The sequence below is a fragment of the Lissotriton helveticus genome, chromosome 3_2 (assembly GCF_964261635.1).
Source record: "Lissotriton helveticus chromosome 3_2, aLisHel1.1, whole genome shotgun sequence".
Lineage (NCBI taxonomy): Eukaryota > Metazoa > Chordata > Amphibia > Caudata > Salamandridae > Lissotriton > Lissotriton helveticus.
The window spans coordinates 180,810,837-180,836,184 of NC_136062.1; the positions used below are offsets into that span (position 1 = coordinate 180,810,837).

At 47.0% G+C, this 25,348-nt stretch overlaps 1 protein-coding gene across 4 annotated transcripts in view; it reads right to left on the minus strand.

Annotated features, from left to right (window-relative positions):
• The window catches only part of CSNK1G1 (casein kinase 1 gamma 1), a 746,303-nt gene that overhangs the window by 56,561 nt on the left and 664,394 nt on the right, over window positions 1-25,348 (minus strand). For all 4 annotated transcript variants that reach the window (XM_078684993.1, XM_078684992.1, XM_078684994.1 and 1 more), the window contains one exon: window positions 25,103-25,209. In XM_078684993.1, coding sequence (XP_078541119.1) covers window positions 25,103-25,209 — 107 coding nt within the window. The remainder of the gene's footprint in view (window positions 1-25,102; window positions 25,210-25,348) is intronic.

Below are 25,348 nucleotides of genomic sequence, written 5' to 3' on the forward strand. Positions count from 1 at the left end.
TTGTCTTCTTTTGGAAGTTTATCCGCAAACCGAGACAAGGAATCCCATAGTGCGCGGTCATAGCGACCCAGTAAAGCGGAGGCGCTGGCAACCTTCATGTAGGAAGCAGAAGTGGCACACATTTTCTTACCTACAGAGTCCATAGCTTTGCTGTCTTTATCAGGAGGCACAGAGGATGATGACGCTCCTGTCTGATTCTTACGTGCCGCTGAGACGATGACCGAATTAGGTTGTGGCTCAGACCTTAGAAATAACGGATCATTGTCCGGAGCCTTATACTTTTTTGCGATCCGCGAAGGAACCACTCCCAAAGATGCAGGAGTTAAGAACTTGTGCTCCGCAGGTTCCAACAGACCTGGAACCAGAGGAAGTAAAGGCCTTGATGATAATTTCTGATGTAATGTTTCGAAAATGACCGTTGTCTTGGCAGTAGAGACAGACATCTCGCTATGAAGTTTCGCTGCACCACGACAGAGAACTTCATTAAAAGTAATCACGTCATCAATCGGTGAAATCCTACTCGGAGGAGTTGATGACCGCGTTGGCGAGTAGTCCCTCTTCGAATTTGTAGACCTTGTCGAAGATCTAGCATCGAGTCTTCTAGAAGAGTGATGACGCGAAGACCTAGGAGAGGGTGAAGTTCGCCTCCTCTCCGATGGAGACTCTCGGAGGAGTACGCTCACGTCTTCTCGAAGAATGCACCAACTGTACAACAGGTGACCTTGATCTCGAAGCAGGCCTTGCCGACACAGGAGACCTGGAATAAGACGTTGGAAGGTTGATTTTTCTTATCTTCCAATCTCTGATCTCCCCCAACCATCGTGGCGATATATTAGCCCCTTTGGTGAAGGTGCTCTTGAGGGCTCTGGAGAAATTTGTACAATCCGCAGCCCAGGGGAGGAAGAGGAACTCCCAGAAGACACAACAGAAACCGTAGACCGGTCTTTGGACACCGTTCTAGGTCTTTTTGCTGCAGGAGACGTCGACGACAGCCTCCTCGATGTAGATTTTTCCAACGGCGGCTTCCTCGACGGCGACCTCGGCGGCGACCTCCTCGGCATCGACGTCATGCGCTTCGACGGCGACTATTTTCTCGGCGTCGTGTGCCTCGACGCCGCATGGCTGGGGCTCTTCGACGTCGAAACCTCTACTGTCCGGTTCGACGTCATGGCACCTCTTGACGGCGACCTTGACTGATGTTTCGAGCCTCTCGACGGCGACCGTCGACATCGATGAGATGACGTCGAGTACCGCCCTCTTGCAGTCGTAGGCGAGCCAGACCTGGACCGCCTACGCTCATGTCGCTTCTCACCTTGCTTCGACAGCTAATTCTTCGACGGCGCGGGATGCTTCGACGTCGACGGAAGCCGCGATGGTGATTTCGATGTCGATTTTGAGCACACAGGTACCTTAGAAGAAGTTGAAGGAGACCGATGTTTTCTCTTCTCTCCCTCTGTCCTTGCGCTCATTGTGCTAAGAAGGCTTCCTGGAATGAAATTCTTCTCTTCCACTCACAGTTTCTCCTCTGTCATGCAGGGACTGAAGCCTGCTCTTCGCTCTCTCTCTCAAAGTCCTATTTGAAAGCTTGCTGCAGTGGTAGCAGAGTTCTGGCTTGTGAGAAGATGGTAGACAAGCAACACAGACTGAATGAGGGTCTGTCTTGGCCATTTTTTTTACCACAGGCCGGACACTTAAAAAATAAGGCCGGCATCATGACTGGAAAAAAAGCCAAAAAACAGCAAAAAATTGGTGGATTAGTCAGATAATAACTAAAGACGTCGAGTAAAGACGAAAAAATTAGAGAAATACCAGCAGAAGTGAAAAAAATATCACCAACTGGCGAGCTTAATGCTCCAGGATCCTCACAGAAGGAGCGGAAAAAAGAACTGTCACCTGTGGTGTCTGATGGGAGCCTGGAGGCACACAGAGGTCTTAAAGGCACGGCGCCAGATTTTTCTGTTACAATGCAGCCTATCTAGGCTAAAGCTGCCTCTATGATCCTGCCTGTTTTTACCTTTGAAAATAAAGGTTGTGTGTTTCAAAGAAAACCAAGGCAGTGTTTTCTTCTTTGCATTATCATATAATGTAATTTATATGTCTTTATTTAGCAAATGTAAAGATTTTACAGGAAATAATGGCAGTTTTTAAGCCTAGTATAGTTATATTGGGCTGCATATGTATATGCATATTATCTATATATATATGGTTATTTTATGCATATATATATATATATATATATATATATATATATATATATATATATATATATCTATATATCAAAAAACGAGTTTGCCAAAAGTGAGGAGGTCACACAAGGAAGGGATCACGCACAAAACTGCAGGCAGCAGACCCTTAAGCCAGCCATTCATCTCAATGCTGTGTGACTGCCAAACGCGTTTCGAGCATGTAATGCTCTTGTTCACTGGCTCTCCCCCACAGATACTGGAAAAGCAGTTTTCAGGTGGAACATCATTTTATTTAATTTAATTACCAAGTCCCGCCCATGTGGGCGTTGCAAAGCAGGGCATGCTGGTCTCTGTAGTTTCGCCCATCGCTGCTGACTCACAGTTCCTTCCAAAACCCGGTTGGGTACCGATTTGCCACAAGGAGAGTTCACCAAATATATAACCCAGTGGGCACATGGGATGAGAAAGCCGCTTGTAAGTCTGCCAATAATACTCCAGCAGCCAGGCTCCCTTCGATTCCAACAGCGCTCGACATGTAATATATTTGCACAATCCAGAACCAGTATTGCCGACCTTCTACCAATTACCGAAGGTCCACAAAGACTCCAAAAATCCACCAGGACGACCTATCGTCTCCTCAAAGGGGAGTCTGATTGAGAACTTATCTATCTACATCGACTCTTTTCTCTCCACTTTTGTCACTGATTTACCATCTTTTGTGAAAGACACTAAGGACTTCATTAAACAAATTGACCAGATCACGTGGGATCCATCCTTTGTGCTAATCACTCTAGACATAGCCAGCCTCTATACATGTATCCAACATGACCAGGGAATAGAGGCTGTAAAACACTTTCTGGATAAGAGACCAGCAAAATTTGCTCTACATGGACAATTTTTGGTCGAATGTTTGAATTTTTGCCTTACAAATAACATCTTTTTATTCCAGAATGATTTATTCAGGCAAACAAGTGGCACAGCGATGGGAAACTGCTTCGCCCCCAGCTACGCAAATCTTTTCGTGGGCTGGTGGGAGGAGCAGGTTGCCCTAACGGGTGAAAATCAAAAATGGACTGGTCATATCATTACTTGGCGTCGATATATCGACGACCTCTTCCTGGTGTGAAGGGGCTCCACCACACAGGCTGAGGAATTTATTGAAGGACTTAATATCAATAATCTGAATCTTAGATTCACATCAGACATTAGTGATAAGGAAGTACACTACCTTGATCTAAGGGTTTACGTACATGAGGGCAAACTTGAGACAAGTCTTTATCGCAAGCCAACTGCTGGTAATAGCATTTTACATGCCAACAGCAGCCATCCTCCCAGTTTGATCCGCAGCATCCCATATGGGGAGCTACTGAGATTGAGACGGAACTGTTCTTTGGATTCTGAATTTGCCAGAGCTGCAAATGAAAGCATTGCTAGATTTCTAGCAAGAGGCTATGATCAACCTCTCCTTGACAATACATATAAGAGAGTTCTGAGAATCCCTAGGAAACATCTACTTACTCAGACGTCTCCAACAACTGACGATCCAGACTCCAAAATGAAATTCCGTCTGATCACTACATATTCTGATGAGGTTTCCCAACTAAGACAGATTCTTACGAGGAACTGGCAAATCTTACGAACAGATCCTATCATAGGAAGTGATGTCCCAGCTAAACCTCTAATAACTTTCAGAAAGTCCAAGTCAATCACGGACAATTTAGTACAGAGCCATCTTATGCCTTTGCCACCAAAATCCACAGGAACACTGAAAGAAATGAAGGGGTTCTTTCCCTGTGGGAAATGCCGAGCTTGCGACAATAGTAGAAGGACTTTATCTTACAAGGTACCAGGAATGAACAAATCAAGATTGATAAATACATTTATCACATGTACAACACCCTTTGTAGTGTACTGTTTAGTTTGTCCCTGCGGTCTACAGTATATAGGAAGTACGATGAACAACGTGAAACTCCGAATACTGGAACACCAAAGGGCGATTATGAACAAGGATGCAACTTATCCAGTTGCTCGTCATTTTGCCGAAAAACATGGAAGTAACAGGGAACTGCTACGTTATTTCGGCATTGACCATGTGCCCCCACATCCCAGAGGAGGAGATAGACTACTCAGTCTCCGCAGACTTGAATCTAGATTTATAATAGATCTACAAACCAAGAACCCCATGGGATTAAATATAGGGGAAGAATTGACAGTACATCTTGGCAGATAATTTGCCCCCTATATCATAAAATCGAGGCAGTCCTGTTCTTCTATCGTTTGTAAAAATCAAGAATCAAAAATCAGATCATCTGTCATGTACTATGAAGTTCCCTTGCAGAATCCAGTTAAAATACATGTAAATAGCTTCCTAAAATATATAATTTTCCATCATTTCACGTTCCCTCTCTCCCTCTAAACCCTCCCCCCCTTTTTTCCCCCTTCCCCTCCCCGCCCAGCCCCCCCCTCATCCCTTTTCAATTAATTCTATTTGATTCGATTTTTTCACCTGCCGTAGAGCACATAAATCAATCACATGCACTATCCTTAGTGTTGATCAAATAGTAAAATGAAAATGGAGTATTGATATTTGATCCAAGGCAAATTGATTATGCAAAATGTGATATTGTGTATATACATTTACATAATCTTTGAAGTAATTTCTTCAGAGAGTATATCATGTAAATATTATTTGATGTGCTATTCTGACAGGTTATTCTCCGGACTACAATGAGTTGTATGTTACCGGAGCCTTGCCGATACACGGCTAGATTGTTTAATGTCTCTAATGTTTAGTATGCAGCTCATCGCAGCTTGGTTAGAGTAAATTTTCTCTGGTTACTCATGCCAGTTCAACGCCGATACACGGCGATAAAGCTTCGTTTTCTGGCAGTGGTAAAAAGTCTGTACAATATTCATGATTTATTTACTCATTCTTGTAATTTTGACAACTTTAATGTTTTAAAAAAAAAAGCCTGCATGAATATACTATATGTATTTACTGTTCGTGTAAAATATGTACAATATGGCTGCCACACTTAACCTATGTTTTGACAACACGTCCAAATGCTTCCTTAAAATGTCCGCCCTTAGTTTCTATGGGGGCGTATACAAAAAAGCGCCGCGAAATGAGTGTCGGCGACATTGAGGAAGGACTATTGTCCGAAACGCGTCGGTCATCAACTTTTGCCGTGTGCTAAAATAAAATCTGCCATACCCGGAGTGCTTCAGTTCTCTTTCCAAGACGGGAGGGAGATTTATGAGTATGAGTATATATATATATATATTCACTGAAAAAACCATAGGTTATAGACCATATATAGTTAGGAATTAGCATTTAAAAAACCTTATTTTACTCACGCAAAACCATTGAAATTCCATATATAGTTAGTTGCACTAACTATATATCGCGCACCCGCAATCCACTGCTGATGATGTCACATATTACATCATTCATGACATGGTCAGTGACATCACTGATGACATCACTGATGACATCTCAAATGACATCACTGATGACATCACTGATAACATCCAGTGACTGTGTGTTTCTGTAAAGTTTAAATATGTTTTACATATTGAAGAATGAGTAGATGTATAAGTGTCTGGACGAAGGATTTAGTAGGTGCAAGACTGAATGTATGAGTCAGTGATTAAATGTGTCTCACTGAGTGCATGGGTTAGTGACTAAACTGTCTTAATTTGTGCATCATTATGTCTGTTCTGTAAACTGCTGCATGTGTTGATCAGTAGCTATATGATTAACTATATGGGTTATTGATTGATTATCCAAGTATTTGTATGGGAGACTGAGTGTGTGTGTGGCTGGCTGGGAGGTGTGTGACTGTGCAGATCAATGTGTACTTTTATCAATGATTGTATAAGAAAGTAAGTATGTGTTAGTATATGTTTGAAAATGTAAGGTGCTCTATGTTTAACTGTATAGACAAGAAAATGGAAGTGTGATTGATTCTTTACAGGACTGACTAGGTGTGTGAGTAACTCCATGGATGAGTGGCAGAGTGTGAGTGTCTGTATAGGTGTATGACTGCATATGATAGTGTTGTAAAGATGAGTGATTGTATGTATGAATGATTGTATGGGTGAATGAGTGAATGTGTGTGTAGACGTAGGAATCAGTGAGTGCGTATGTAGTAACTAGTATTGGTGTGTCAATGGTTTCAAAAATTATACTCTGTATTTAACACTGGGTGAAACAGAGGTTATATTAAAATGTGAGGAGATGCATTGTATTGTCACATGAATGATATCATCAGTGATGTGGTCATTGATGTCAAATGAGATGTCAGTGATGTCATCAGTGATGTCACTGACCATGTCATGAATGATGTAATATGTGACATCATCAGCAGTGGATTGCGGGTGCGCGATATATAGTTAGTGCAACTAACTATATATGGAATTTCAATGGTTTTGTGTGAGTAAAATAAGGTTTTTTAAATGCTAATTCCTAACTATATATGGTCTATAACTTATGGTTTTTTCAGTGAATTTTCAAGGTTTTGTAAATGCTAATTCCTAACTATATATGGTCTATAACCTATGGTTTTTTCAGTGAATTTCAATGGTTTTTTAATAGCAAATATCATAAGCTGTCGAATGTCAAGTACGTGGTAAGTGAAATTTTTTTCGTGTTTATGCACACTGATCTGCTTTGAATGGTGCCCCCCCCCCCTCATTTCTATTAGGAGTACTCTCTCTTTGCAGATAGTGAAAGGTAGTTAACGCAGGCCTTTGCCCCCGTTGTAATCCGTCGTGCCTGCTTCTCTCTCCATTTGATTGATTGTTATCCAAGTATTTACTGTTTTAGAATTAGTTCTCTTTGGTTCATTCTCTATTTACAAACAAACACAGAGTCGCAATACTCTGTTTAGTCTTTGCAGATAACGAAAAATCGTGTAAAAAAAAGAAAAGGAATCGAGTAAAATCAGTAGGCCACTAATGGGATCTCTTTTTGACCTCACTAAAATAGAAACATTAGGAACAACCCCTCATGACAAATACAAAACTAGTGAGATGAACTGAACTCCACACAATGATGGCTGCAAAACAGCTCGGCTCCGCCACCCACCCCGCCCAAAATAACAATAAAGAGCGGCTGCCATGATTGGTTGCGGAATGGCCACAACGGAGCTACGAAATGGTGGTGCTCTCATGCTAACCCCAGCTTCAGTCTGAAACATCCAGAAACACTGTAGACTACCAATTCGATCAGTTCCGGTAGCGCCCCAATGTAACCCGGTAGACAAGAACTAGCCCTCCCCTCTTTGACTGATGGTTCTTGTTCCCTGTCCCTTCTGTTGTCATTTAACAGAACTATTTAGCCTGCTGAAAGGGGTTGTGTTTCGACCGCTGGTTGGTGGAGACATTTTGACTATATTCTGGACCTGCGTTGTCGCGTAATGCGTCATATGACGCGCCGCGTTAGCGCATCCAGAAGTCATCCGGGGCGCGCAGCGCGTAACGTAAGCATAACAAGTCATGTGACTTGTTAATAAAACTTTTCATTGGTTCATTTTACTTTTCTTATTCTAATGATGAAAGCCTTGGTCATATCACCTAAAAATTACGCTTTTAATTACTTCCGAACATTATTTTTTCTTAAATATATGTTATAATGTTCCAGGCTAATGTACTTTCCCGGAAATTTTACAACTGTCCTGCAAGTAAAATATATTCTTTTTTCGAGAAAAAGAGCGTTTCTTCGTCCCATGACGGAGCCGTTGAGCAAAAGAGGGTCGACCTGCTGTCTTAGTCGCCGATACGCCTGAATATGAGATTCTTATCGATCACTTTATGTTGCAGGAATAGAAAACACAACAGCCCTTGACCATTTATCTTTACTGCGTTCCTTCGTATTATACCTTTTACCCTTCATGTAATTGGTCTGCTTTATTTCACTTGCCTTTTAATGATTCTAAAACAGTGACTATTATTAAAAACTTTACCAATGTATATACTACTACCATGTTTTCTTTTAAAAACCTTTATTGTGAAAATTTCATTATACAAATACGAGCCTATAACCACGTGGGCCTGCCACGGAGCAAACTGTAATCGTATATGATGAATAGACATTTACACTGTAGAGGAACGTAACGGGCGGGCCATTAGGTTGCAAGAACTAAGGTGTCTAACAGTTACGGAATCGGTGGACGTACATTTTATAATTAAAATACGACAGGGCCAGTTACAATAAAATTATCTAGATATACATTTGCGGGCAAGTACCATGGGTGACGTTAATTCGAATTTTCAACAGTACAGTAATCAATAACACATCAGAACTTAATATCAATAGGGATGTCGAAATATTCAATCAATTCTCGTCCCCGCCCGCCATGTGCTTCAAAACTGCATACGTATCTCGTGATTTCAAGGTTCTGCAACCAGTACACAACAAGGAGTTACGAGTCCCATTTATTCCGGCGCCATTTTGGGCGAGGACGGGCAGGTCCAGGATATAGTCAAAATGTCTCTACCAACCATCGACTATGATGATGTTCATATGCTGTATTTATTAGAGTAACACTCATCTGTCCACATGAAATTAATTTACCACAATCTAAACATGTCATTTTAATCTTTCCAAAGTTCTTCTAAATATTTGGGACCATTTCCCTTGCCTCTGAAGCTCTCAGTGCCACTTCTTTGATGAATGTACTAGCAGGTCAGGGGTTCTCCTCCAAATCTCTCTTTTATGCAGCACTATAATTAATTGGTGCCACCTCTCCATATGACGATGCATGGTATAGTTACCACAACTATATTTTTTTCCGGTTCCTCTGGAGAGTTCATCGTGGCAGATGAAGCGTGTAACGTACCGGGCATTTACCTTTTTTTGCATGTACAGGAAAGGAAAAAAAAAATCGAGCGTCCGAGTTCTAAGGTGTCCCAGGGCCATTTTAGTGGACCAGGCCCAAATCCAAAGAACAGGCCGCCATTTTGAGAGTCCTCTTGCAGCCGCCTGTCGCTATAACATCAAGAGCAGCCGAAACTCAGCTGAATGGCAACTGAAACGGTAAATGGGCGCCCCACTACATTTCAGCATTGTAGGATGACCACACCAGTACAGCAACTTGCTAGACATCACCTCGGTGCCATCCGGATCTCGGCGCCCCACTGCAGATGAAGTGCCTCTCAACTATGAAACCACCACGGTGACATCCGGATCTTGGCGCGTTGTGCTGCCTTCGGCCTATTCGCACATCGGTCCGCTACTGACGCCATCTCACAGGCTAATGGGGTGACCACGCCGAGTTTCAGCATTGTAGGATGACCACACCAACTTGCTAGACATCACCTCGGTGCCATCCGAATCTTGGCATCTCAACGCCTAGTGGTATCTTCCATACAGAAAATATTGTTACGCTGCCTTTGGCCCCATTCGCACATCAGTCCGCAACTTAGACATCACCTCGGTGCCATCCGGATCTTGGCATCTCAGCGCCTTGTGGTGTCAGTCAGAAAATATTGTTGCGCTGCCTTTGGCCCCATTCGCACATCAGTCCGCTACTGACACCATCTCACAGGCCAATAGGGCGCCCCACGCCGACTTTTACCATTGTACGATGGCCACACCAGTGGCACAACTTGCTAGACATCACCTCTGTGCCATCCGAATCTTGGCATCTCAACGCCTAGTGGTATCTTCCATACAGAAAATCTTGTTACGCTACCTTTGGCCCCATTCGCACATCGGTCCGCAACTTAGACATCACCTCGGTGCCATCCGGATCTTGGCATCTCAGCGCCTTGTGGTGTCTTCTACTCCGAAAATATAGTAGAAAATATTGTTGCGCTGCCTTTGGCCCCATTCACACATCAGTCCGCTACTGACACCATCTCACAGGCCAACAGGGCGCCCCACGCCGACTTTTACCATTGTACGATGGCCACACCAGTGCCACAACTTGCTAGACACCACCTCGGTGCCATCCGGATCTTGGCATCTCAGCGCCTAGTGGTGTCTTCTATTCCGAAAATATTGTTGCGCTGCCTTCGGCCCCATTCACACATCGGTCCGCTACTGACGCCATCTCACAGGCCAACGGGGCGCCCCACGCCGACTTTCAGCATTGTAGGATGGCCACACCAGTGCGGCAACTTACTAGACACCACCTCGGTGCCATCCGGATCTTGGCGCGTTGTGCTGCCTTCGGCCTATTCGCACATCGGTCCGCTACTGACGCAAACTCACAGGCCAACGGGGCGCCCCACGCCGACTTTCAGCATTGTAGGATGGCCACACCAGTGCGGCAACTTACTAGACACCACCTCGGTGCCATCCGGATCTTGGCACGTTGTGCTGCCTTCGGCCTATTCGCACATCGGTCCGCTACTGACGCAAACTCACAGGCCAACGGGGCGCCCCACGCCGACTTTCAGCATTGTTGGATGGCCACACCAGTGCGGCAACTTACTAGACACCACCTCGGTGCCATCCGGATCTTGGCGCGTTGTGCTGCCTTCGGCCTATTCGCACATCGGTCCGCTACTGACGCAAACTCACAGGCCAACGGGGCGCCCCACGCCGACTTTCAGCATTGTAGGATGGCCACACCAGTGCTGCAACTTGTTGGACACCACCTCGGTGCCATCCGGATCTTGGCGCGTTGTATTGCCTTCGGCCTATTCGCACATCGGTCCGCTACTGACGCCGCCTCACGTGCCAACGTATTTTCTCCGCATTTTACACCCTATGCCGCATAACAGGTCATGTGACTTGTTTATAAAACTTTTCATTGGTTCATTTTACTTTTGGTTTCCTAATGATGGAAGGCTTGATCATGTGACCTAAAAACAACACTTTTCATTGGATGAAAACTTTTTTTTTTCCCCAAACGATGAAAGCCGCACCTTGTTTCTGGATGTTTCAGACTGAAGCTGGCGTCAGCATGAGAGCACCACCATCTCGTAGCTCAGTCGTGGTCATTCCGCGAGCAATCATGGCAGCCGCTCCCCACCAGAAGTCTGCAGGAGTCGGAGCCCCCAAAACTTTTGATTAATTCTCAAGGCGAAGGGGACGCTTTCGAGAATGGGGTCCAAGACCTAGCAGACAAGCGTCCGATTTCCAAGGTGTCCCAGGGCCATTTCAGTGGACCAGGCCCAAAAAGGAAACAGCCTGCCGCCATTTTGAGAGTCCTGTGACAGCCGCCTATCGCTGCACCGCAAGAGTGGGCGCAACTCAGCTGAATTGCGGCTTTTGACACAGTGGACCAAAAACGGACGGAATGGCAACTGAAACGGTAAAGGGGCGCCCCACTACAGCAGACGAGACTCCACCTGGAGAGGCCCGTTCACGCCGCCTCCCCCGGGGCGCCCCACGCCGTTATTCGGAGCAGCATTGTAGGATACCAAAACCAGTGCGGCAACTTACTGGACATCACCTTGGTGCCATCGTTCTGCTGCCTTGGAACTATTCGCGCAACAGTTTGCTACTGATGACCCACCCCCCGCGACGCCCCATGCCGTTATTTGCTGGGTGGCAACTTACTAGACATCACTTTCGTGTCATCTAGATTTCGGCGCGTTCTGCTGCCTTGGAACTATTCGCACAACAGTTTGCAACTGATGACCCACCCCCCGCGACGCCCCACGCCGGAAATCTGGACGTTGTGCTGCGTTGGGACTATTCGCACAGCCGACCGCTACTTCGTTGTTTTTCCCTAAAAATGTTTATATGTTATTACTATTTTTGTTTTCTTGTATATATTTATAAATTATTAAAGTTTTATAATCTTACTACTTTGTCGGAGTGCTATATATATTTAATGTGACACATAATTGTAAAAACTTTGATGTACAAAGAGTCATCCCTGGAATCTTCCGCTTCAGGCTCGGTCCCCTCCCCAATCACAATACAGGATGGTTTTCAGATAATAGCAACGCTTCTGCTGTGACGGATCTCATCCAGTGTGGGCCTTGATCTACTATAACTCCTTTGAAGAGGGGTGATTCTTTACAGCTGTGGCCATAAACTACATCTGCAGGGCTAGCTGATACCCTAGGACCAGCCTGGACAATCGGACACAGAGGAAAAGGAGTGTCAGAGGGTGCAGTAGTGAATAGGGCGAAAGGGAGGTGTCGGGCGGGCACAGGGTGTGATTCTCAGGGAAGAGCAGCGCAGATGGGGGGAGGTTTATTACCCATGCATAAGACAGAGAGCGGGGGTGACCACTGCCTGGGGGAGATGCTTGCGAGGGTGGGGAGCCATGCTAAGGATCGACAGCGTGCACAGAGTGGGTCTGGTCAAGGCATCTAAAATGGCTGCCGTGCACGACAAAAGTGTGGCATTTGAAAAAAGACAAGAAGGCGCAGACAATGTTTTTCAACACTTCCTGATTTCCTTCGAATCGAACGTTAACAGACGTTGGGGCATATTACCAAAGTTAAGCGATATTTATCCCTAACGATGCTTAGCAACGATTTTTTTACCGTCAGAAATTATCGCAGATAAACCTTGCTATTATCAAGGTTTATCGGAAATACGATAAAAAACGACCGCAATGCATTAATATCGCTGAAAACTCAGCGATATTCATGCATTACCGAGCTAATGCTCTTAGCCATGTTATCCACCTCCCATTGGATAACATGGCTAAGAACTGCTCAGGGCAGGTGGTAGCTTTTGGAGATATTCGCGCTTATCTCAAATATTTCCAAAAGTTGATAATAGGAGATAGCGATGTTAGCGACTGTTTCCAGTCGCTAACATCTTGGCATGCCCACTTTGCATGTCATTAGTGATAAATATCACTCACATGCAAAGTGGGGCCCAAGATGGTCGTTATCTTCTACTAGCCGTCGCTAACTAGTGTTAGCAACAGCTAGGTAATACACATAATTTTATCTCCGCGAAGCGCTGTTACAGATATATATCTTGTTTTTGAACGTTAATTTCTCAAAATGCACTGAAGCACATATATTGAGACCTAGCAAAGGCACATCGGGCTACCAGTCCCTACAATTTTGCCAAGTTTCGTGCAAATCCATTCAGCTGTTCGATCCTACCGAGAGACAAGATGGCGGCCGCTACGGACTGTTTGGAATGTTTACAGACACCGGAGAGCCAATCAGCTTCGCTTCGCAAAGCTCCGTAACGCGAAAAGTACGCGAAGCGGTGCGGTGTTACAGATATATATCTTTTTTTGAACGTTAATTTCTCAAAATCCACTGGAGCACATATATTGAGATCTAGCAAAGGCACATCGGGCTACCAGTCCCTACAATTTTGCCAAGTTTCGTGCAAATCCATTCAGCTGTTCGATTATTATTATTTTTATTTTTTTTGCCCCGCGGGGCCCTTTTAAAACCTCCACATCAAACCTAGGGGGTCAGCGACAATGTACTATACCCCCTTATGGTCATTTGCCCCTTCGCTTTGGCCTCCTCTTGTCTCTCGATCCTACCGAGAGACAAGATGGCGGCCGCTACAGACTGTTTGGAATGTTGACAGACGCCGGAGAACCAATCAGCTTCGCTTCACAAAGCTCCGTTGCGCGAAAAGTACGCGTCCTGGGCCGCTGCCCAGTCCGCTGTTACAGATATATATCTTTTTTTAAACGTTAATTTCTCAAAATCCACTGGAGCACATATATTGAGACCTACAAAAGGCACATCGGGCTACCAGTCCCTACAATTTTGCCAAGTTTCGTGCAAATCCATTCAGCCGTTCGGGCTAAAAGTGAGGCCAACCGCCCTATGGAAATTAACATGGGAAAAACGCGTTTTGGGACCCCCCTTTTTTCTCGGCCCCCCCTTGACGAACCCCCCCAAAATTTTCAGGGGCTGCTCAGAAACAAAATGTGCCATTTTCCTGAAAATTTCAGCCAATTCCGTCCACAAACGCCAAAGTTATTAGACATAGAATTTTCAAAAAACCCATAGAGAAAAAATCCTAACTATATATACCTACTGGCGACCGCCAGTAGGATATATATATATATATAGATATAGATATAGATATAGATATAGATATAGATATAGATATAGATATAGATATAGATATAGATATAGATATAGATATAGATATAGATATAGATATAGATATAGATATAGATATAGATATATATATATATGTAGATATATGCATATTATTGGCTATTGCTCCGGGGCCCCGCACGTGGGCGGGACTATTCAGTGCTTATGACTATTGATGAGTATGCCCTGGAAGAGAAACACAATTTCTGCCGTCTAATAGTACTTGCCATCAAGGGAAAGGCCGAGGCTGAACGTTTCATAGCTCATCTTCGGTGCATGGCTAGGAATGAGCCATGAGTTGGCAGTCTGTCAGCAGAGAGCCAGTTAGCAGAGACAAACTAGGAGATGCTGCATCTCCGTGCAGGCCGAAGTCATGCCAGAGGGAGCTATACGCATCTGGCCTCTTGTAAGGCTGCTTTCTGCTGCTGGGTAGATGATGGCCTCTGCAATTTAGGATGAGTCAGAACCAAATGCGAGACTGTCTCAGAGAAGACACCAGATCCTCCAAATGACAACCTTGTAACTTCTCATCAAAATGAGTGGTGGAATAGGGACCAGTCCGTCTTGGCTCACTTAAGAGTTGAAAAAAGGTTTTGAGAAGAACAGACTACATGATCGAGATTGTGAAATGCCCAAGAACATCTTCCCTGGCACACTTTCTTTGAGTCAAAGTGTTGAGTTGTTGGGCAGCTGACGAAGCTGACAGCGGAGCTCAGAATCCATATCAGGGGTGCGCAAATAAAGAGGTGGCCCTTGCCTAAAGAAATACTTTATCAGCCCTCTATTATAAGCTGTACCAGCACTTACAATTACGTAAGATTACACATTTAGCAATAATTTGAACGTTTGTTGTACCTGCCTCTGTGCATCATTCATTTATATAGATTGAGTTGACTGCAAGGACGATCAGTGGAAAAAATATTTTATAAGCCTGCTAGATATAATTTGATATTTATTTTGTATTTTTCCGTAATGTTTAAAAAAAATCACCACTTTGGAATGGTTACATCTCCAGCAGATGGGATTATCAGCAATCAAAAGCCTATAAACATCGACATAATCACCATATTAAGGAAGATTTTTTAGAGCTTCTGGTTTTCATACATATATGCATCATGACGGCCCTATGCATCATTAACATTTTCTTCTGCCCACTGGAGCACGGGGCAATGGGACAACCTACTTTAGCAATTGGCTAACTTCACTGTGAGTGACAGTATTCTGCCCTTTCATAAAGCGGGAAGGCACACACAAAGTAGTTCCCTTCAGTGCCAAGGATTTGTTTTTAAAATTCAATGTTAATTTGTTAGAAGTGGACTGGGAGGCAGCTGCAGTTTTGGTCACACAAGCAACAGCGGTCCCATTACCAACAGATCCTCCGTAGGGTAGGGAAGTCATTTTTCGAGTTTACAGCATTAGAGGAGCAGCATAAGGTGCTGAAGAGATGGGCTTTCTACTCATAACATGGTGGATTATTCCCAAGGCACCGAGAACATCTGCTATTTCTTCATCTTAAGCAAGACCTCATATCAGAGCAGCTTTAGCATGTTACAGTGCAATACAACCACCCAAAGCATTTAATCATTTCGAATGCACTGGGTATCTTACATTCATCCATCAGAGCAGTGTTTAACATGCATTGTAGCCACTCCTACCCACGTACCACCCGAGGCAAGCTAGCAATTCAAAATTTCCAACAAAACCCAGGGGGGTCTGCACTTCCTCTAAAACGGCCTACCACCTCTCCCGTCAGCTGGTAATGCGAGAAGAATTGGCATTTCTTCATCTGACACAAGTCATGGTGATTACCACGTTTACTGTAACAGAACTACTCCTTACTATGACCTGCGATTTCTACTACCACTGTATCACCTGGTCAATAGCAGCTATTAAACATGCACTGCATTCTCTCCTCTCACTACCCGAAAGTGGTTAGCATGGCATAATAGTCATGAAGGAAACTGGCCTCATGCTAAAGGTGAAGCCTTATACCATGAAATGTGACCACCTCTTTAGATATCATCCAAGAAAGGCTGGTATTTCATTTCAAGCAGTTAGAGCTATCTGAGCTACCTCTAACAGGACGTCTATTTAATAGGCACTGCATTCTCTTGAATCTGCATATTATCCATAAGGGACTAGCATTATTCCACTTTCAATTGCCATGCAATAAACAGCTTCCTTTAGCAGAGCTGCCTCGTAACATGCAATGTGATCCCCTCTTCCTCCATGCATATCACCAAAGAGAGGTTAGTATTTTTGCATTTGAAACAGCCAAGGAGGAATATGAGCGGCATCTAACAGAACACAAATGTAACTTGTACCTAGCTTTAGAACCCAGGGGTGTGCATTCAGCTCCTGCACTCTTCCACAGCACCCCATATCTCCAAATGTGAATACGGAGCGCCATTTTGGAGGCGTGCTGGTACTTATCACACTACCTTATTGGCTAACTTCACTGTGAGTGACTGCATACTGCTCTTCCACAAAAAGTACATACGCACAGAAAGTAGTTCCCTTCGGTGCCAGGGGCTACTATGTCAATGTGTGCTTTTTTGTGATTAAAAAAAACATTTTTCTCATTAGCAACTTTTTTTAAAATTATAGGTCTGGGGTTAGCCACGATTTTTTGATTTTACTGCAATTATGTATATAATATACTTATAAATGTTTTGCAACCCCTATTTTTTTGTTTTTGTGTGCCACTTTTCTTCTGATCAGCATGCAGCATGGGGCAATGATCCAGCCCACTTAAGCCACTATGCTTTCACTAGTCACTAAGGCTCATACAAAGTTACTCCCTTAAGTTGCCAAGGACGACTACTATGGCGATATGCGCTTTTTGATACAAAATTTTTTTTTGCTTTAAGATATTCGTTATTATATTGGTGAGGGCCAGTAGTTCCCCCAACAATACAGTGTTACCAAACGAAAACATGCATTGACAAAGCCAAAAGGTTGGTAGCCAAGGCCAGACCAATTTACTTTACCAGTGCTTTTGTTTTCTGTGTGGATGTTTCTCTAAATGTTGGTGGTGTTCTTATGGGGCACAGAGCTTTAGAGGGCTGTGCTTTCATTTTTTGAATACCGAGTGAACTAATGCCTACAATCACTTATTTATTGCTTTCCAAGTTGATGCAGCAGTCTTTCAAACACTTCCACAGTTGGCGTAAAGAAAAAACTGATATATAAACACTTTTTCCTAGTAGTTTTATCCTGCAGAACAAAAAGAGTAAATGTCCATGACCGTTGGTGGCTTAGTTAAGGAATAAACCATGAATCAATTGGATTACAATCAGGATGTCTGCTTCAGATTCATACAGATGTCCTGAGGTTCATGCTTTCCCTGTTAAAACGTGTCCAAGGGGGCGTGGCTTGGCCAGCGAAGATGGCGGTCGTGTCTTATCGCGCTCCGACCAGCCCCGCATTATCCTATTCATTGATCCTGCCTATCCGACCTAGGGTCGATATCAACAAAGACCGAGCGCCACCGGAAAGTTGGGTCTTCCTCCCTGGCGAGTTCCGACGGGGTGGCAGGTGCAGCGGCGAACTTAACGCCGAGGGCGGCCGCGGTTTGTGAGGGAGGAGCTCAGCATGAAGACGGGGAATCTCCTGACCTGACCGGGCAGAGGCGGGGCTCGGGTGATGGAGTGGCTGTCGAGCGGGCCGCGAGACCATCGGCGACCCCAGCGACTGTCTGGTGGAGGGGAGCCCAACTGGGACAGCCGAGAGTTCCGCCCGCTGAGGAGGACTGCGGCAAGCATCGGTGGCCGGATTGGGCCACGGAGGTAGGAGCTTTCGGCAGTAGTATCGGTGTGGTGGTGAGCCAGCGGCCATATTGTGCAGTCCCGGGGTGGCCGCGCGGACCTCTGAAGCGGAGAGAGGGCAGTTGTGCCACCTGGGGCCCACACGCCGGTGACTGCGGGGTCTGCTGTAACTGATGCTCCCCTATATCATAACAAACTATCTTCATCCGTATACCGGTGGTGATACTCGGCGGCTGTGTCGGGCCGCTAAGGAGGGGGGGGGGGGGAGGGGCCGTCCCCCGAAGTAGAGGAACATCGGAGGGCCCGCCTGGATAAGAACCAGGCCCCTGGAGCTTATTGAACAGGACAGAGCAGTGTCTGGGGCCGGTCCAGGGGCTGAGCTTGGTTCTGCCGCTGTCCCCCTGGTGAGGCTTTGGCCGGCGCGGCTGCTGGATTTCATCACAGCTAGAGGTGCAGACCGCCATTTTGGGTCGCTGCTGCAGCGTTGAAGGTGAGCCTGCTGGTCCCAGACGTGAGAGATTCCCAGTGCTACCAGGGAAGTTGTAGGTCACTGGAGTGGACGTGGGGCCAGGGATCGCACCCAGGAGGGTGACGACTAAATACGTGTAGCTCCCTCGCTCTCCCCCTGCCTCTCCACACGATAGGGCTGGTGCAGGTTGGGGGTTCGGCGGTCGTGTCGGGCAGCAGCAGCAGGAGGGCGGGAGACCTCCCTGGAGGTGAACCGCATGGCGGCAAACTCGGACCGCGCTTGCCCGCTGGAGTGAATCACATCGGACGCCCTTGGGTGCCTGTGTGGAACGCCCTGTTGATAGTCATGACACGAGATAAGGGCAGTGGGGGCCAGACCAAACAGGGCCCAATCGATAAATTCACAGACGAGGGAGCGGCGGCTGTGACAGCGGGACTGTGCAGGTGCCTGATAATGCAACACTACTGGCAGCTATTACCCAATCCAGGAAATATGCTTGACACAAAAATTGGGGCAGTCAGCTCCAATGTCATGCTGCTGCGAAATGATCAGCACAACGCAGTGGCGCACATTACGGATGCTGAAACCCGCATATCGGGGGTCGTTGATGTCTCTAACCTGAAGAAGGTTGCGGCCATGGAAACAATCTAAAATAGTCTGGCGATGCGGGTGGAGGATGCAGAGGGGCGTGCTCAGCGCAACAACCTCCGCTTTGTAGGATTTCCGGTGGGCTGCGAGGGGGACAATGTGGAGCGTTTCCTGAAACAATGGCTGGAGGGCTGGCTACCCCCCCCCCCCCCGATGTACTCTCCAGCTGCTTTGTGGTGGAACGGGCACACAGGGCGCTTATGCAGAAGCCCCGGCAAGGGGCTGGCCCGCGACCAATCATAGCAAAACTCCTGAACTACTTGGACCGTGACACTATCTTGAAGCAGGCTCGAGCCAAGGAACCCCTTACCTATAACAATGCACGCATCCTTATATTCCCAGATTACACACGACTGGTGCAGCAGCAGCGGCAGTCATTTCTTGCGGCGAAGGCCCGCCTCCGAGACCTCAAGCTCCCATATGCCCTGTTATTTCCTGCCCGCCTGAGAGTGGTGTGGCGCTCTCGTACGCACTTCTTTGATACCCCGGAGGAGGTTTTTAAATGGACAGATGAGACAGTGGGGGTGCGAGTCCATACACCACCTGTTAGGGAATAGGAGGGGTCCCTGGGGCTAGCTGAGGGGAGGCAGGAGGTCGAGGTCAAGGCGTTGTTCTCAATCCAGTATCACCTCTCGGGGGGGGGGGGGGGGGGGGGGGGGGGCTCCGCCTCTGAAAGACAGGCCTCGGTGGACTGATCCCTGGGTCCGTTTGGGGCTGTGGGACCTCGGACTGTGAACTATTTGCCAGATAGGCTTGGATCTGGGCTGGTATCTCTCCCACACAGCTGTTGGTGGGGGATTTGCCCGCGAGGCATGCGTTGTCAGTTGGGGATCCATTGGGTGGTACGGTTCCTGTCCCCCGGTTGGGGATTCGGTTCCTATCCGACCGCGACAGATACTTCAGCGTTCGTGAGGTATGGGGTGGGGGGGCTGTCATGGGGAGGGGGGTTGTTATTGTTACTAGATTGCACGTCTACAAAGGGTTCTCCCAGATTAGCACACAAACACCGAGAAGCGTCCATACCCGTCAAGGTCATAAATGCTTATTGGGATGTCCGATACATCAGGCAGGATGCGGGTGACCCCTGGTGCCCTGCGCATTAATAGCTGGAACGTCCGCGGGGCTCTAAGAGAGGATTAAACGTGGGGCCATACCTCAACAGGCTAAGCGAGCGGGGGCCGATGTGCTCCTGCTACAGGAAACACACTTAATGGGCACTAAGGCCCTGTGTCTGCAGAGAAACGGGTTCCAACACATCTTCAACTCTGGCGATATTGATTCACCGCAGGGTCCTATATACTCATGAGAAACACTGGTCAGACACACAGGGGAGGTACATTTTTATTCGGGGCAAAGTTAGGGAGGACACTGACACTGGGCAGCGTCTATGCTCCCCGCCATTGCAATGGAACTTAGTGGAGCGGCTTATGAACATCTGGGAGGATATGCCAAAAATGCTCTCAGTTTTGGGCTGGGGCTGGAATGACATCATGGAACGGGGTTGGGATAGATGGAGGAGTAGGGGGTGGTAGAGAATGGTCCTCCCACGAAATGACACTCCCTAGTGACGGGACTTGACTGGGTAGACATCTGGAGGTACATACATGGACCTCGTCGAGAATACACATCTCTCTCCACAATCCATGATTCATTATCGAGACCAGACTACCTTTTCGTCCCTAGGGTGATAGTGTACAGGGTGGCGCCTGCTGATATTCTGCCCAGAGGCTTGTCAGATCATTCACCGGTGACCCTTACACTTCAGATAGGTCTAGGGTAGCAGCCTCTTAGATGGTGCATGTCGGTGTGGCATCTGCAGAAAGAAGACTACAGGGAGCATCTGACCGACGCTATAGATCACAACCTGACAATTAATGTAGGGTCTGTATCATCTGCTGCGGTACTGTGTTAGGCACTAACACCCACGTTGAGAGGGGTAGATATTTCCTGGTGTGTGGCAGCGCGTAGGTAGCGCAGGAGGGAACTGTTGCATTTAGAGGCTGAAGTGGAGGCACTGGAATGCAGGAGCCGGGAAGCAGAGGGCGGCCCAGTCCAACAGCAACTAAAATTGACTCAGCAAAACTATGCAGCCCTGCTAATGGACGATGCCCGCCAGGCTTGGCTGGCGACGCGTAGCAGGGTGTATCAATGGGGGGGGACTAATCCAGCAAGATGCTGCACTGACTATGCCAGGGTGCCTTTCATTCCCAGGCCCTGCAGAGAATCATGGGCCCGGCCAAGGTACTGCTTACCGAGCCCCCGGCTATCGCAGAAAGCTTTGCCACATACTATGAGGACCTCTACACACCGAAAGAATGCCTTACAGCCGCCGTCATAGCTAAATTCATAGATGACTTACCACCTAAGGCCGTTTCAGATGAGGTGCGGGACCAACTAGATCGGCCACTGACGGATGAGGAGCTGGGCACTGCTCTGGGGGAACTGAATCCAGGGAAGGCTCCAGGACCGAACGGATTCCCCAGCCAGTTTTAAAATATATATTTTATTCAGCTGACCCCACACTGGATGTGAAGCCGAAGGTCTTGGCCAAGGCATTGGCCAACCAGCTTCTAACCACATATCTCCACTCTGGTGCACCCCGACCAGGCTGGGTTCATACCCCAGAGGGCGACCCGTCATAATATCAGGCACGCACATGTGGAGGTGGCGGTTAGCGGACAGCTGGGGGAAGCGGCGGCGCTCTTGTTGGCCGACATGGATAGGGCATTCGATTCCCTGAGTTGGGTGTATCTCTTCGCCTTATTGCAGAGACTCAACTTCGGCCCGAGATTTCTCGCTTATCTGATGCTACTATACACTGACCTGACGGCATCGGTGCGGGTGGCGGGAGCACTCTCCAGGCCCATTTCTATTTAGAGGGAAATGCGGCAGGGCTGCCCCCTTTACCCGTATATCTATTTGCGCTCGCCATGGAGCCGCTGGCGGCATGGGTGCGCATCGATAACCAGATTCGGGGATTTGAGTGGGCGCCGGGCCTCTCAGATAGAATAGCACTGTACGCGGACAACGCTCTTTTCTTTCTCACGGCTGTAGATAAGACAGGGCCGCGGCTGGTGTGTATACTACAGATCGTTGGGGAAACCTCAGGACTGTATATGAACCCGCGTAAATCTACGCTATGGCCCCAGGGGGGTCGAATGAGCGTGGGAGCATGGGGAACATCGGTTCAACTGGCGGTGGGGGGGCTGAAATATTTGGGTGCCTTCCTGTCCGGTGTGCTGGAAGTGTCTTGGGAACGCAACCTGGCCCCGGTGTGGGAACGTACCCGGGAAGATCTTAAGGTATGGACTCGCATGCCCCTATCCCTAAATGGCAGGTCGGCGATTTTTAAGATGGTGGCGCTTCTCCGGCTCCTCTACCAGTTGCAGAACTATCCATACCAAAGCCCACCCCGATGGTTTAACTAAGTGAATGCAGCGCTGGGTCAATTTCTGTGTGAGGGGGGAAAGGTGGGGTGGCCTTGCGCACATGCTTCCTGTCTACCTACTGTGGGGTCTTGCGTCATCAGACGTCCTCTCATATTATCAAGCTTCACACTTACTAGTACTCAACGAGTGGTGGTATGGTGGCAGGGGAGACCCGGCATATGCAGTTGAGGGCAGCTTATGGGACGCCACTCCCTACACACGATACTATAGTCCGCTCCAGAGGTCGTTGCCATCGGTCACGCGGGTGGTATTTTTGATCTATAGACAGGCTTTGCGCCGGATGGGGTGGTGGAATACTTTGACCCGTGAGACCCCCACTTTGGGACAACGGGCGTTTACCTCAACTGGTAGCACTGCTGGGCTTCCGTGGATGGGACGCAATAGGTATCTCGGTTCTGGAGGATGTTATGAGGGACCCGACACTTAAATCATTCCAGGACCTACAGGAAGAGTATGCAATGCCGCGCTCCCAGTTTTACCGCTAACTACAATTTAGGCACGCCCTCACCCCTAGCTTGGAGGGCTTGGAGTCCCTACCTGACTTTAGCCCCATAGAAGCGAAGGTCTTCATGGGGGACCTCCCGGATCGCAAGATCTCCCGAATATATCAGTCGTTAGTCATTCACTGCTCCCCCAACCTACAGAGGCTTAGGAATGCTTGGGAGGCAGACTTGGGTGCACTGTTAGAGGACTGGGCTGAGAGTCCTAGCGGCCCCGCGGGGGCGGCGATAGCAAGAGTCTACAGCTAGTGCAATTTAAGTACTTCCACAGGGTGCATTTCACCAGGGAGCGCCTGTGGAAGGCGAGAATGACCGCCTCTCCCGAGTGCCTTCGTTATACACACGGTCTGGAGCTGCCGCTCACTAAATGGCTTTTAGAAAGGGATATACTCCTGCCTCTAAGGTATTGGGGTGGGAGCTCCCCTGCACGCCGCAATTGGCCCTCTTCATGGAGGGAGTGGGGAGTAATATTTACAAACGCCACCTCTTACTACTGGGCCTCACATTAGCGAAAAGATATATCGCCAGGGCCTGGTAGGCCCATCGGTGGCTGCATGGAAAAATGGGCTAGATTTTTGTATGGGGCTAGAAAAGCCCGTTTTCCTTGCCAGGGGTTGCCCCGTGCAAACACTTCAAGATATGGAAGCGGTGAGCAGACTACCGGGGTCTAGAATTGGACCCGAAACATGACAGAGGCACGCTTGCCGGACTAATTCACATGCACTTTCTTGGGTGGTGGTGGCTGGGGTGCGACGGCTCAAAGGGATCAGGATCCTAGGGTGTGAATATACGTGATGTACAGGTTTATGTGGCATGGGCGCAATCGGGGGGGGGGGGGGGGGTGAGGGGAGTTGGGGGGATTTGTTATAATGTGGTTCGCTAATATCTGTAAAACTAGACAAATAAAATTGGTTTAAAAAAATTCAATAAAAAAAACGTGTCCATGAAGTGTGATGTTTGGCAAAGCAAAAAAGGTGCAGGCCCCTGTGAACTGATTTACCAACTATCCAATATCCATCATACCAAAGTCGCTCTTTTCTACTAGTCAATTGCATGGCAGAATTTCTACCTACTTTTGCCTAGAGACTTTGTGGGAACACTATAGAGTTTTAAGGAAAACTAACATCTTACAGTTGTGCTTTTGAGTTGTTTAGCTGCATCTCTTGTGAAAAGGTGTGCCATAGTTTGTTCAGTGTATTCGAGAAATGTGATAGTGTAGTACTCACCCCCTAATAAAGCTGTCTATTTCACTTCTCTACTAAAAATGATTAGCATTGCCATTTACAGTAATGTTTTTTTTCGTTATATATATCTTGTCTTAGTACGGACCTAATGTATGGAGGCACCCTTTTGTAGTTAAAAACCAATACTGATAAAATTGAGTCATATGTTTAACAAGTATTTCAGTTTGTATCTGGTATTTTCCTCCCTTGACTGGTAGCGGGTGAAGAGCGAGGAGACAAGCGGACCATAAAGTCCGCATGACATCACCTAATGCTGTATGCATTAGGAGTGTAACAAAAGAGGACAAATGTACTCCATCAGTGGTACAATCACAGAGATGTACGCTACTTCCCAATGGTTATAAAGTATAGTCACAGAGGATGTCTGCATTATTTCTCCCCCCATCACTGCTTTGAATAATAAGTGCTTGCTGAGCTAGATGTATACCTATCTCTATGGTGTTATAAGCAACAGCACAGTGACAGACCTAGCTATCTTCAGATACCTCTCCCTTCGTTGTAAGTATTAATAAAGTTGTAAAGCCAACTCACTTCATTTTCCTTCCCATTTACGGCGGAAAAATCTGCTACGGTCGCGCAGGTGGGACCTATACTTGCACCTTAATACAATTTCAGCACAGGAAAGGAGTCAACTCCAACTGTCCTTTCAAACTCCCACAAATCTGCAATTGCACCACAGGCTGCACTACTAAACAAGCCAACATGCAGAAGCTGTAGTGAAACCCGAATGGATGAAGGCATTAAGTAACTGCAAGGAAATGAAGACAGCACACCACACATGCAAGGTACCACTGCAAACATGCATCAGTGTACTGGCATTAAAGCTCCACTGAACATACTTTGCTTCCTCCACCACCTCCACCTCGGCCTGCGCAGTGATTGGTGCATTGGAGTGTCCCCCTGTTTGGTCGTCAGGATTCAGCTCGCCATTGGTTGAACTCACCACCTGTGAAACGAGAAACGCTGGGAGTTAACTAAATTTACTACAGGAAGCCAACTGACAAAGAAAGTACTATCAGTAAAGCATTCTAAAAAGTGTGCGTGTGTGTGGTGACTGGTCATACCATACGACTGAAGGTATGCAA